General features: G+C 40.0%; 1 protein-coding gene across 17 annotated transcripts in view; it reads left to right on the top strand.

Moving 5' to 3' along the window:
- The window catches only part of mycbp2 (MYC binding protein 2), a 203,001-nt gene that overhangs the window by 85,374 nt on the left and 103,163 nt on the right, over positions 1–14,464 (top strand). For all 17 annotated transcript variants that reach the window (XM_057853359.1, XM_057853360.1, XM_057853350.1 and 14 more), the window contains 9 exons: positions 2,437–2,518; positions 5,169–5,286; positions 5,356–5,714; positions 5,801–5,973; positions 8,033–8,158; positions 8,279–8,406; positions 10,242–10,333; positions 12,791–12,925; positions 13,010–13,093. In XM_057853359.1, the coding sequence (XP_057709342.1) occupies positions 2,437–2,518; positions 5,169–5,286; positions 5,356–5,714; positions 5,801–5,973; positions 8,033–8,158; positions 8,279–8,406; positions 10,242–10,333; positions 12,791–12,925; positions 13,010–13,093 (1,297 nt within the window). The remainder of the gene's footprint in view (positions 1–2,436; positions 2,519–5,168; positions 5,287–5,355; positions 5,715–5,800; positions 5,974–8,032; positions 8,159–8,278; positions 8,407–10,241; positions 10,334–12,790; positions 12,926–13,009; positions 13,094–14,464) is intronic.

Below are 14,464 nucleotides of genomic sequence, written 5' to 3'. Positions count from 1 at the left end.
TTCTTTTAATTTCATAGTCTTTAAATTAGTATAAAACGCACTAAAGCAGCCACATGCTAAGAAGTCAATTGAAAAAAAAAAGGGCTCTCATTTTTATTTCATTAGTAATGTGTTTCTGCTAGGGCTGTCAAAATTATCGCGTTAACGGGCGTTAATTAATTTTTTAAATTAATCACGTTAAAATATTTGACGCAATTAACGCAGATGCCCTGCTCAGAGAGATTTAAATGGCAGTACACAGTGAAACGCTCACTTGTTGTGTTTTATGGAGTTTTGCCGCCCTCTGCTGGCGCTTGGGTGCGACTGATTTTAATAGGCTGAGCATGACCCATGAGCATTGTGTAAGTAATTATTGACAGCAACAATGGCGGGCTACTAGTTTATTTTTTGATTGAAAATTTTACAAATTTTATTAAAACGAAAACATTAAGAGGGGTTTTAGTATAAAATTTCTCTAACTTGTACTAACATTTATCTTTAAGAACTACAAGTCTTTCTATCCATGGATTGCTTTAACAGAATGTTAATAATGTTAATGCCATCTTGTTGATTTATTGTTATAATAAACAAATAGTCCTTACGTACCGTATGTTGAATGTATATATCCATCTTGTGTCTTATCTTTCCATTCCAACAATAATTTACAGAAAAATATGGCATATTTTATAGATGGTTTGAATTGCGATCAATTGCAATTAATTACGATTAATTAATTTTTAAGCTGTAATTAACTCGATTAAAAATTTTAATTGTTTGACAGCCCTAGTTTCTGCACAACGAATATGTTCAATGAAACTTGGGGGCCGTTCACATGGCGGCTCTGCGACACCAAGACGCAATGACTGTGTTGCGGAATGGCCTCCCCTTCATATGGTGTTGGCAAAAACGGAAGGCGAAGACGCAAACCACTGAATCCGGTGGAAGGATTTAGTTGTGGTGGGTTTTTGGGGGGCTTGCTCCACATCCATATCAATAGAAAGCTCCTGCGCCGATAACGTTAGCACTCGCACACGTCACATTGGGCGTGCTACTAAACATTAAAAACGGCAAATATGGGGGAACTTTGGCTTTAATTTACTTTTATTAAATAATATTTTTAATTTAAATAAGGTCTGTCAAATTTATCGTTGTAACAGGCGGTAATTATTTTTTAAAATTAATCACGTTAAAATATTTGATGCAATTAACGCAGGGACGGAATGACCCGTTCATGTGTTGCCTCAAACAGTTTACTATGACACCGTTTTAGCACAATGAGACCAAAAAGGCAGAGAAATGTGAGCGGACACAGGCGATCATTGAACCGTGCCTTTTATTGGCTCAAGCAGCTACTACTAACAGTCATGGTTCTCCAACTTCCCATCATGCATTTGGGCGGAGCAGGAGACATTCTTTTTCTTAACACGCCTAATTAAACACAACGCAGAACATACTATATACCATTTGCAGCCACCACTGACAGTCATGGTTGCCCAACTTCCCATCATGCATTTGGGTGGAGCAGGAGACATTCTTTTTCTTAACACGCCTAATTAAACACAATGCAGAACATACTATATACCATTTGCAGCCACCACTGGCAGTTATGGTTGCCCAACTTCCCATTATGCATTTGGGTGGAGCAGGAGACGTTCATTTTCTTAACACACCTAACTGAACACAGCGCAGAACATACTGTATACCATTTGCAGCCACCACTGACAGTCATGGTTGCCCAACTTCTAATCATGCATTTGGGCCGAACAGTTAAGTCGCTACAGTATCATTTAGTGAAAGCACAACAAAAATAATAGTCCTATCTCGCAAAAAAATAATGTTCACAAAAAGAAGAGCACTCAATGCAAAGAGACCTGGCATTCCCAATCAAATAACTATGCAAAATACACATAAATGTTAATAATGTTAATGCCATCTTGTGGATTTATTGTTATAATAAACAAATACAGTACTTATGTACAGTATGTTGAATGTTTATGTCCATCTTGTGTCTTATCTTTCCATTCCAACAATAATTTACAGAAAAATATGACATATTTTACAGATGGTTTGAATTGCAATTAATTACGATTAATTAATTTTTAAGCAGTGATTAACTTGATTAAAAATTTTAATTGTTTGACAGCCCTAACTTGAATATGTTGAATGTTTCCATTTTATGCCTTTTGGAGCTAAAGAAAAATACTGTTGCTTGGAGTGGGCGGGTATATTGTCTTCCAGGCTGAGGAGGTTGTTGGGGTCAAAGTGCATCATTGGCTTTCGCCTTGTAAATCTGCACTGCCCCCTAGGGCCTGGCATGAATACTACATCGTTTTCACGCAGCATTGCAACATTGTTCGAATGGAGACGGAACCATATAAATGCAAATTTGAAATGTTTCGTATTCTCTGAGAGTCGCCATGTAAACAGCCTCTTGGTTTTTGCTGTTTTACCTTGCAGTGGTGTTAATGGAGAATGGAGACGTCTACACATTTGGCTACGGGCAACATGGCCAACTTGGACACGGTGACGTAAACTCCAGGTACTGTTTCATTGCAAACGCATAGGCCGCAGAGGTCAGCAACCCAAAATCTTGAAAGAGCCAAATTGGCACAAACAAAAAACAAATATGTCTGGAGCCCAAAAAATTGAAAGCCTTCTAATGAAGGCAACACATGCTGAATGTATCTATATTAGCTATGTTAACCTACAATCAAAATGACTAAATTGGCCACAAATGCAGCCTTCATGTTTAACATATTTTCCGTACTGTAAGGTGCACCTGAATGCCTTCAATTTTCTCAAAAGCCGACAGTGCGCCTTATAATCCGATGTGCCTTATGTATGGATTAAAATTAGTCAATCATGACATGACATTCCGTTTAGCTCAGCTCCATCTTGTGGATACATAACACAGCGCCAAACACTCCTACTACTATTGCGCCTTATAATGCAGTGCGCCCTATACATGAAAACGGATTTAAAATAGGCCATTCATTGACGGTGCAACTTATACTCCGTTGCGCCTTATATATGGATCAACAATAGTTATTCATGGCATGACATTCCGTTTAGCTCAGCCCCATCTTGTGGATGCATAAAGCAACGCCAACCCCACTACTACTACTACTAGTACTACTACTACTGCGCCTTATAGTGCAGTGTGCCCTATACATGAAAACGGTTTTAAAGTGATCCTCTACCTTAAATACATGTAGGCTCTAATAAACCAAAATTGTTCTCATGTACTAAAATATGTTGTTAGAAACACAGAAAATGTTAAATCAATGGCAATATTTACTACATATTTTGACTGTTAGTTGGCGCCATGGTTTGCGGGCTCGCAGTGATGACGTCATTGGGATCTTTCCAAATGTGTAGCGTGTTCAACAATTGCTTATTGCTGCCTAAGCTCGCGAAGTAAAATGCCACGATGTGCTGCTTTTGGATGCAATTTCCAGTCAAATGGAAACAAGGGGATTGAAATGAGTGGTCAAGGTGGAATTATTATTTTTAGTGAATAAATGTGCATAAGTGGAAGCTTCTCCCCCTTTTTGGTCCCTGTATGCACCTATGCTATCCACCACGCATTACAACTGGCACCCGAACATTTTTCCTGGATCCTCAGTCAAGTAAGGGATCCATCTATTTTCTGGATCCGACGGTCCCACCGCGTCTGCAAGATTGGTTTCGGATCTGTCTATTTTTTTGATTCGTCAGTCCCACAGCGGCTTTTCGGATCAGTCTATTTTGTGGAATTGACGGCCTGATCGCGGCTGCGATATTGCCTTGGGATCGGTCTAATTCCTGGATCTTCGAGTGAGTAAAAAACACAGATTTGGATTACTATTGCTATCTTTTTTGTTGACTATTCTTCGTGGGAGTTTTCCCCAAATCATACCAAATATTCAAAGCACTATGACACGCTACAGTGACGACAGTGACTCTGACGTGGACCTTACAACAATGTTGGAGTTCGTCAGGGAACGCGTGTTTGCGTACTGCTGAGCTCCCGAGTGAAGAGTGGTCAAGGTGGAAATATTATTTTTTTGTGTATAAAATTTGCATAGGTGGATCTTCTCCCCTTTTTGGTACTTTTATACACGTATCCTACCTACCACGCGTTACAATGAACAAGACCTGGATTACACAAGGTGTGCTCTTTGGCCTGTACTGTATGTAAAGCACACGACAGCTCTGGATGCTAACAATCTACATAATTATTTTGGGATAAGTTTGAAAACGCAATATGCTGACCTTGAATATCTGGTAATAAAACCGGAGTTCCCAACAGCATACACTCTCGCTCCCAACCGGAGTTCCCAACAGCACTCTCTCGCTCTGTTGCCATTGAGACTCACTTGCAGTGAGTGCATCACCACTTTTGCCCAACTTTTGTCTTATCAGGTATTTGCTGCACGCATTTTTCCCTGAAGCTCGTCTTGTGAACGACCGACAGTGCTGCCCTGCTCCTCACTTTTCAGATCTGGTTCAAATAGGAAGGGTAGAACCGACGACATGTTGGGAAATGAGTGACACGCTGGAATTTTGACCCGGTGACGTGACACACTGCGACATAACAAGAGTGGCGACCTATCACTTAAAATAATTTTACAAACTTTATTAAAACAAAAACATTAAGAGGGGTTTTAATATCAAATTATTATAACTCATACTAACATTTATCTTTTAAGGATTACTTGTCTTAAAAATAGAGGATCCCTTTAAAATAGGCCATTCATTGAAGGTGCGCCTTATTATCCGATGTGCCTTATCGTGCAGAAAATACGGTAAAAAAAAAAATTCTGCAGTGAATTCTATAATGACACACGACATGACTTATCTGTTGTACGAGGATGCCATCTCAAGTTTAACTTTATTACAATATCAATGAATTAGAAGGATGTTTGTCATTTTTTCCCTCCTATAGAAACCATATTAAAAGTAAAAATATATTTCCAGGGAGCCACTAGCGTAGCGCTAAAGAGCCACAGTTTGCTGACCCCCGGCATAGGGTCTTAGATTTATGCTGTATTTGCGTGCTTAACTGTCGGCCATTAATACAGTAGAAAAACCTTAAAAGTGTGACCATCAGCACAGTATACGTGTACTGTATGCTATGTTACAACATATTCTTTCCTAAGTTATGTGCAACGTCTCCACAAACTGCAAACCACATTTCCGCTTTGCAGGGGATCTCCAACTCTTATCCAGGCTCTCCCGGGTCCGAGTATTCAAGTAACGGCAGGCAGCAACCACACCGTTGTTCTTCTAGTCGACGGGCAGGTCTTCACTTTCGGTAGTTTCTCGGTAAGAAAACAACAATCCCTCAATTCATTTTTCTCGATGACGCGCCAAACTATTCAAACGGTCCCTCAGAAAGGACAACTCGGGCGACCTATCCTCGACATGCCGTACTGGAACGCCAAGCCGTCCCCCATGCCCAACATCGGCGCCAGATACGGACGAAAAGCCACCTGGATCGGCGCCAGCGGAGACCAGACGTTCCTGCGGATTGACGAGGCGCTCATCAACTCCCACGTGCTGGCCACTTCGGAGATCTTTGCCAGCAAACACATCATCGGCTTGGTGCCGTCCTCCGTGTCCGAGCCGCCTCCGTTCAAATGTTTACTCATTAACAAATTGGACGGAAGCTGCCGCACCTTCAATGATTCCGAGCAGGAGGACCTGCAGGGGTTTGGACTCTGCCTGGACCCGGTGTACGATGTCATATGGAGGTCAGTCCAAAGCTGAGTGTGCTATTATTTATAAGACATAAATACAGTTAAGTACGTTGTAACCGTGTTCATTTGTGCGCCATTAGGTTCTTACCAGCATCAAGAGAGATGTGGTGTTACAACGCAGTAATAGCCGACGCCAGGATGCCGTCTGCCACAGACTTACAGGCCCGCTGTGGCATCCTGAGCCCTGAGCTCGCGCTGCCTGCGGGGTCACATGCCACCACCACCCGCTCACATGGCGCCTTACACATTCTTGGTAAGGCCAGATCTACAGATTCTACTATTTTATTGTTTAGCGGAGCACTTAAAGTGTACAGTGGTATGAAAAAGTATCTGAATTTTTGGGAATTTCTTAAATTTCTGCATAAAATCACCATCAAATGTGATCTGATCTTTGTCAAAATCACACAGATGAAAAAACAGTGTCTGCTTTAACTAAAACCACCCAAACTTATATAGGTTTTCATATTTCAATGAGGATAGTATGCAAACAATGACAGAAGGGGGAAAATAATAAGTGAACCCTCTGCCTTAGGAGACTTAAAGAAAAATTTAAATCAATTTTTACCAAACAATTTAAGTCAGGTGTCTGCCCTAATCACTGATGAGTGGTTTAAAGCTGCCCTGCCCACTATAAAACCCACACCTGGTAAGAATTGTCTTGATGAGAAGCATTGTCCGATGTGCATCATGGCTCGGTCAAAAGAGCTGTCTGAAAACCTGCGATCAAGGATTGTTGATTTGTATAAAGCTGGGAATGGATACAAAACCATCTCTAAAAGTCTGAATGGTCATCAATCGACAGTCAGAAGAAGTTGTCTACAAATGTTGCTTCTGTTGCTTCTCTTCCAAGGAGTGGCCGTCCACCAAAGATGACGCCGAGAGTTAAGCGCAGAATACTCAGAGAGGTGAAAAAAAGAAAGCCACTGCTGTCTAAAAAAAACATTGTTGCTCGTTTAATGTTTGCAAAAAGGCACTTGAACGCTCCACAGAAGTTTTGGCAAAATATTTTGTGGACTGATGAAACCAAAGTTGAATTGTTTGGGAGTAACACACAACGTCAAGTGTGGAGGAAAAATGGAACAGCTCACCAACATCAACACCTCATCCCCACTGTGAAGCATGTTGGAGCGATCATAATTTGGGGTTGTTTTCTGCCTCGGGGCCTGGACAACTTGCAATCATTAATGGAAGAATGAATTCAAAAGTTTAGGAAAACCTGAGGCCGTCTGTCAGACAGTTGAAGCTAAAAAGAGGATGGATGCTGCAACAAGACGATGATCCAAAAACACAGAAGTAAATCAACTTCAGAATACTTGGAGTAGCCAAGGCAAAGTCCAGACCCATTGAGATGCTGTGGCATGACCTAAAGACAGCGATTCATGCCAGATATCCCAGAAATCTGACTGAACTACAGCAGTTTTGTAGGGGAGAATTGGCCAAGATTAGTCCTTATCGATGTGCCATACTGATCTGCAGCTACAGGAAGCGTCTGGTTAAAGTTATTGCTGCCAAAGGAGGGGGAGGGGGTGCTCTAAATATTTAATGTGATAGTTCACTTACTTATTTTTTCCCTTCTGTCATTGTTTGCATACTATCCTCATGAAAATATGGAAACCTATAAATGTTTGAGTGGTTTTAGTTAATGCAGACACTTTTTTTCATCTGTGTGATTTTTACAAAGATCAGATCACATTTGATGGTGTTTTTATACAGAAATTTGAGAAATTTCAATAGGTTCAGGCTTTTCAGGGTCACTTCTTAGTGATTTCAGCATTCTGGGGTCACATTCAGTTGATATCAGGTCATTTCTTGGTGATTTGGGGTCACTTCCTATTGATTCGGGGGCATTTCGGCATCACTTTCCGTTGATATCGGGTCACTCCTTGTTGACTACACGTGACTTCCTGTCAATGGCATGCGGACGTACACGGCCGTCAATGGTGAAAATAAATCTGTGCGAATGGAAAATGTTTTTGCGCCATTGGAAAAAAATGGCAAAATTTGGCCATTAGAAATGAATAGGGAAATTTTTGGTAAAACTGTATACAACGTTTATGCCCCTGAACTTCATGTTTTTTGTTTTTTTATTATTAATAAATTATGTGAATCAGTAAAAAACTGTAGAACAAGAAGCATTTTTAAAATGTGACTTTTTTTTATCAAAAAAAAAAAAAAAAGACAATTTTTTTGTGTGCATCGCGCAAGTGAAAACCGTTCATTTTCGTATTTGAAAAACGATGAAGAAAAAAAACAAACTATGCTATATTATATGTGAGTACCTTCTGCAAAATGATGTACGCTACTGTCAAAAGGCTGCCTGGACACCCTGGCGGCCATGCAAGAATTAAAGATGGGCGTGACCAGCGCCGAGGAAGAGACGCAGGCAGTAATGAAGGTCTACTCCAAGGAGGACTACAGCGTGGTGAACCGTTTCGAGAGTAAGTGTTCTGGGAAATATAAATCAGTCCCTTTTGAGTTGTGATTTATTACCTGCTAGCCGCTGAAAATGTATTAGCTTTCAGTGCACTGCACGGCCTTAATGATGTGGGATGTTGTAGGTCACGGTGGCGGTTGGGGCTACTCGGCGCACTCTGTGGAGGCCATTCGCTTTTGCGCTGACGCTGACATCTTGCTGGGCGGGCTGGGCCTGTTCGGTGGGAGAGGAGAGTATACTGCTAAAATCAAGGTAGGCAGCCCACAAAAATTTTGGTAGCAATCTTGTTTTTTTGAACGGTGACACCTTTTCAAAATGATATACAGTGGTATGAGAAAGTATCTGAACCTTTTAGAAAGTCTCACATTTTTGCATAAAATCCCTATCCAATGTGATCTGATCTTTGTCAAAATCACACAGATGAAAAAACAGTGTCTGCTTTAACTAAAACCACCCAAACATTTATAGGTTTTCATATTTTAATGAGGATAGCATGCAAACAAAGAAAAAAGGGGGGAAAATAAGTAAGTGAACCATCCGTTTTAATATTTTGTGGCCACCCCCTTGGCAGCAATAACTTCAATCAGACGCTTCCTGTAGCTGCAGATCAGTCTGGCACATGGATCAGGAATAATCTTCTCTACAAAACTGTTAGATTCCTGGGATGTCTGGCATGAATAGCTGTCTTTAGGTCATGCCACAGCATCTCCAGAACGTGTATTTTGTTCTTCCGAAACCATTCTGACGTTGATTTACTTCTGTGCTTTGGATCATTGTCTTGTTACAGCATCCATCCTCTTTTTAGCTTCAACTGTGTGACAGACAGCCTCAGGTTTTCCTGCAAAACATCCTGTTAAACCTTTGAATTCGTTCTTCCATTAGTGATTGCAAGTTGTCCAGGCCCTGAGGTAGCAAAACAGCCCCAAATCATGATGCTCCCACCACCATGCTTCATGGTGGGGATGAGGTGTTGATGTTTGTGAGCTGTTCCTCCACACATGACGTTGTTTGTTACTTCCAAACAATTCAACTTTGGTTTCATCAGTCTACAAAATATTTTGCCAAAACTTCTGTGGAGTGTCCAAGTGCCTTTTTGCAAACATTAAATGAGCAACAATGTTTTTTTTTTTGTAGACAGGAGTGGCTTCCTCCGCAGAGTCCTCCCATGAACACCATTCTTGGCCATAGTTTTACATATAGTTGATGTGTGCACAAATTTATTGGACCCTGCCTGTGATTTCTGTTAAGTCTTTAGCAGGACACTCAAGGGCTTTTTTTACTTTACTAAGTATTCTGCACTGAACTCTCGGCGTCATCTTTGGTGGACGGCCACTCCTTGGGAGAAAAGCAACAGTGCCAAACTCTATTTGTAAAAAACTTCTCTGACTGTCCATTGATGAACATCCAGACTTTTAGAGATGGTGTTGTATCCATTCCCAGCTTCATACAAATCAACAATCCTTGAGACAGCTCTTTTAACGGAGCCATGTTGCACATCGGACATTGCTTATCATCAACACATTTCTTACCAGGTGTGTGTTTTATAGTGGGCAGGTCAGCTTTAAACCACTCATCAGTGATTGGGCATACACCTGACATAAAATGTTTGGTAAAAATTGGTTTCAATTGCTCTTTAAGTCTCCTTAGGCAGAGGGTTCACTGACTTATTTTTCTCCCTTCTGTCATTGTTTGCATGCTATCCTCATTCAAATATGAAAACCTATAAATGTTTGGCTAGTTTTAGTTAAAGCAGACCCTGTTTTTACATCTGTGTGATCTTGACATAGATCAGATGACATTTAATGGTGATTTTATGCAGAAATGCGAGAAATTCCAAAGTACTGTAGTGATTCTTGGTGGGAGCATATTGATAACCTTTTGGGCTACAAAGTATCGCGATATATCACCTTGTCGATACATTGTCACGCCCCTAATGGATAGCATGTTAGCAAAAATCTGTAGCCTTTTCTGTCACTATTTTGGATGGATTTGTTTCCGTATTATGGTTTGCTATCATTTTAAAGTCACTTGCTGTGGTATTTTATTACGCCTTTAATTCATTTCAACTTTATATAACATTTTGACAGCTTTTTGAACTGGGGCCCGATGGAGGCGACCATGAGACAGACGGAGATCTGCTTGCTGAGACTGACGTACTGGCTTATGACTGTGCTGCCAGGTAAAGTTAATATACACTGTATACTATACAAGTAAATTATTACTCTAGTATTGGACTAATCCACTTCAGCAAATAGATTTGTGGTCAGACAATACGAGAACGTACCAACTTGCATTTATTGGTGATTATGATTTAATCTTATAATTCTCAGTAGTAGTGTTTGGTAACACTTTATAATAACTATCCGTTTTACTAGTTAATAGATCATTAGTAAACTGTTGATAAATGATTTATTGTTGATTTGTGAAGTATTTGTTAACAGTTTGTTAAGCATTTACAGGGTGTTCCAATATGGTTGACCCCATTCTAAATGCCCATGCTAGTTGATGGATCTTGATAAAACTATATACTTTATGTTGAAGGTCATAAGTTTTATTGGTTGAATATACAAAGAAAAGTACAAATATTAGTTGGTTCTATGGCAGATTTTCATGAATGTGCAACATGAGCGCTGCCTGCAAAATACCTTATCAAAATGCCTTTTCTTTTGAAGTGAACGGCATTTCTTAATCTGAAAAGATAGAAATGCCAAACGTGACACACAAAAACTTGAAATTTTTCAAACACGAACTGTGTTTCAGGTTAAGAACACCCTGTAAATGCTTAACAAACTTAACAAATACTTCACAAATCAACAATAAATCATTTATCAACAGTTTACTAATGATCTATTAACTAGTAAAACGGATAGTTATTATAAAGTGTTACCGTAGTGTTTATTTGGAGGGGAATTAGAGGCAAATTCTAAAGATGCATTTACTGTAATTTTCGCACTATTAGGCGCACCTGACTATAAACCGCCACCCACCAAATTTGACACAAAAATGGCATTTGTTCATTGATAGGCCGCACTGGACTATAAGCCGCAGCTGTCCTAAGTGTATTATGAGATATTTACACCAAAATATATCAACCTGTAAAACTTTATTTGACAGTGGCGTCATAAGACTGTCATAAGACCTAATGAACCACCATGAAGCTTTGCAGACAATTGGTTCAAAGCGTCATGGACATGAATTTTGATTTATTTACATCTGTAGCACTGCAATGCATGCTAGGAAGCATATTGGACGACAGCAGTGTTAACAGCAGGTGGCAGCAGAGGTTGACTGTCTCAACCAAGAGAACAGTGATGGCCAAATGAAGCTTCCTGAAGCAATGAAGCTTTGAACCAATTGTCTGCAAATAAAGTGTTACCAAATTCTGTAACGAGCAATTAATGAAACAAATGGAACAGTAACTGAAGAAAGAACTGGCACAGACCATGAATTTTGATTTGTTATTTCCATCTGTAGCGCTGCAATGCCTGCTAGGAGGCATGTTGGACCACAACAGTCTTGGCAGCAGGTGGCAGCAGAGGTTGACTGTCTCCATCCATGAGAACAGTGATGGCCAAATGAAGCTTCCTGAAGCAATGAAGCTTTTCAGACAATTGGTTCAAAGCTTCAATGCTTCAGGAAGCTTCAATTTGGCCATCACTGTTCTCTTGGGGGAGCTTGAAGCTTTGCAGACAATTGGTTCAAAGCTTCATTGCTTCAGGAAGCTTCATTTGGCCATCGCTGTTCTCTTGGGGGAGACAGTCAACCTCTGCTGCCACCTGCTGTTAACACTGTTGTCGTCCAACATGCTTCCTAGCATGCATTGCAGTGCTACAGATGTAGATAACATATCAAAATTCATGTTCTGTGCCAATTCTTTCTTCAGTTACTGTTCTATTTGTTTCACTAATTGCTAGTTGCATAATTTGGTAACACTTTATTTGACAGTGGCGCCATAAGACCAAATAAACTACCATGAAGCTTTGAACCAATTGGCTACAAAGCTTCAACACGCTTCAATTTGGCCATCACTTTTCTCATGGGGGAGACAGTCAACATCTGCTGCCAAGACTGTTGTTGTCCAACATGCCTCCTAGCATGCATTGCAGCTCTACAGATGGAAATAACAAATCAAAATCATGTTCTGTGCTAATTATTTCTTCAGTTACTGTTCTAGTTGTTTCATTAATTGCTAGTTATAGAATTTGGTAACACTATATTTGACAGTGGCGCCATAAGACTGTCATAAGACCAAATAAACCACCATGAAGCTTTGAACCAATTGGCTGCTAATCTTCATTGCTTCAAGACGCTTCATTTGGCCATCACTATTCTCTTGAGGGAGACAGTCAACCTCTGCTGCCACCTGTTGTCAAGACTGTTGTCATCCAACATGCCTCCCAGCATCCCAGCATGCATTACAGCGCTACAGATGTAAATAACAAATCAAAATTAATGTTCTGTGCTAATTTTTTCTTCAGTTACTGTTCTAGTTGTTTCATTAATTGCTAGTTATGGAATTTGGTCAGTATGCATTCCCTCTAAAATACACGAAATACACATGGTGTTCAAGTTGCAATATTTCTTTATTTTTAGTGTATTTATATATTGTCGTTGTAATTCTTTTGTTTCATTTAAGGGAGAAATACGCCATGATGTTTGATGAGCCAGTGTTGCTTCAGTCAGGCTGGTGGTACGTAGCTTGGGCCCGAGTATCAGGTCCTAGCAGTGACTGCGGATCCCACGGACAAGCCACCATCACTACTGATGATGGGTATGACACACTACATATTTATATACCATGCGATGTGCATCAAACAACATCAAATATATATTTATATCTTTTTTTCCCCTTAAGCGTGGTATTCCAGTTCAAAAGCTCCAAGAAGTCAAACAATGGAACAGACGTCAATGCAGGGCAAATACCTCAGCTGCTTTACAGGCAAGTAACGCGGTGTTAATAACAGGGATGTCCCGATCACATATTTTTGCATGTCAGTCGGAGTCTGTTTCAAGGAAGTAAAAAAGCACATCCAGATGTCTTTTTTTATGGAAGTGTATTGCCACCACCCAAAAAAAAAAGTCCAGTATCACATTGAATTTTTACGTCTTCATATTTTTTGTACTGTCCATGTTTTATGATTTTACCTATGTGCTCCCAAAGGACACCGTAATTTCCCCTGTGGGGATGAATACAGTATCTTTCTGTCTGTCTGTCCGTCTGCCTGTCTATTTGAAAATGGATTCCAGCTATCTTTATATATCTATGTGAAAAGGGGATTTTCTCTGTGAAAACGATTCCATCTATCTATAATCTATCCTGTGAAAATGTGATTCTATATCTATCATCTGTCATGTGAAAACGGGATTTTATCTGTCATGTGAAAACGTGATTCCATCCATAATCTATCATGGGGAAATGTGATTCTATGTTTATAATATATCCTGTGATAATGTGAAAACATCATTCTATTTATTTATATCATATTAAAACGTTGTTCTATTTATAATCTATCATGTGAAAACGTGATTCTATCTACAGGGTGACCCCAAAAAAAGTTTACACTCAGTTGACTGCTTGTTTAAAAGCCATTGAAACATATCTAAATAGGTTGTCATGCTTAAGTGATTCATTAAGGTCACTCAATGCAGCTGGTAATCTCTCGTCTCTACAATTCCTGTGCTTCTGCTGAAAATGAAGAAAACTTTAGCTGTACCTGAATTACTGCGTGCCGGTCTGACACCTACTGAGATTGCAGCAAATCTGAGAATATCCAGATGTGCAGTCTACAAAGTTAAAAAGAAGCTGAGAGATACTGGAACAGCCTCACGAAAACCTGGGTCTGGAAGGGCCGATCTGTGCGGACCAAAAAGTTGATTGACAAGGTGATATGTGGCCACCCCAGAGTCCAGATCTCAATCCCCTGGATTATAGCATATGGGCAACTGTGGAGGACAGTGCCTGTAAGAAGCCACAAACTTCTGTGGCAGCCTTGGAGAGGTCCATTGTTAGATCTTGGGAAAAGATGACAGCATCCTACATAAAGAAGACCTGTCAAGCGCTTCGCAGGCGCCTGGAGGCTGTTGTGACACTTAAGGGAGGAAACATTGAATAATAGAGTGTACTGTACATGTTCTTTACAATAATGTGTAATTTGTGATTAAATTCTAATTCTAAAATGAATAAACATGGCATTTAAGTTGTATAACGGCAGTGTAAACTTTTTTTTGGGTCACCCTGTATATCATGTTAAAATGTGATTCTGTCCATGTCTACTATGTGAAAATGTGATTCCATCGATCTATACCTATG

This window comes from Corythoichthys intestinalis, chromosome 12 (assembly GCF_030265065.1).
Source record: "Corythoichthys intestinalis isolate RoL2023-P3 chromosome 12, ASM3026506v1, whole genome shotgun sequence".
Lineage (NCBI taxonomy): Eukaryota > Metazoa > Chordata > Actinopteri > Syngnathiformes > Syngnathidae > Corythoichthys > Corythoichthys intestinalis.
This window is presented reverse-complemented; position numbering and strand designations above follow the sequence as displayed.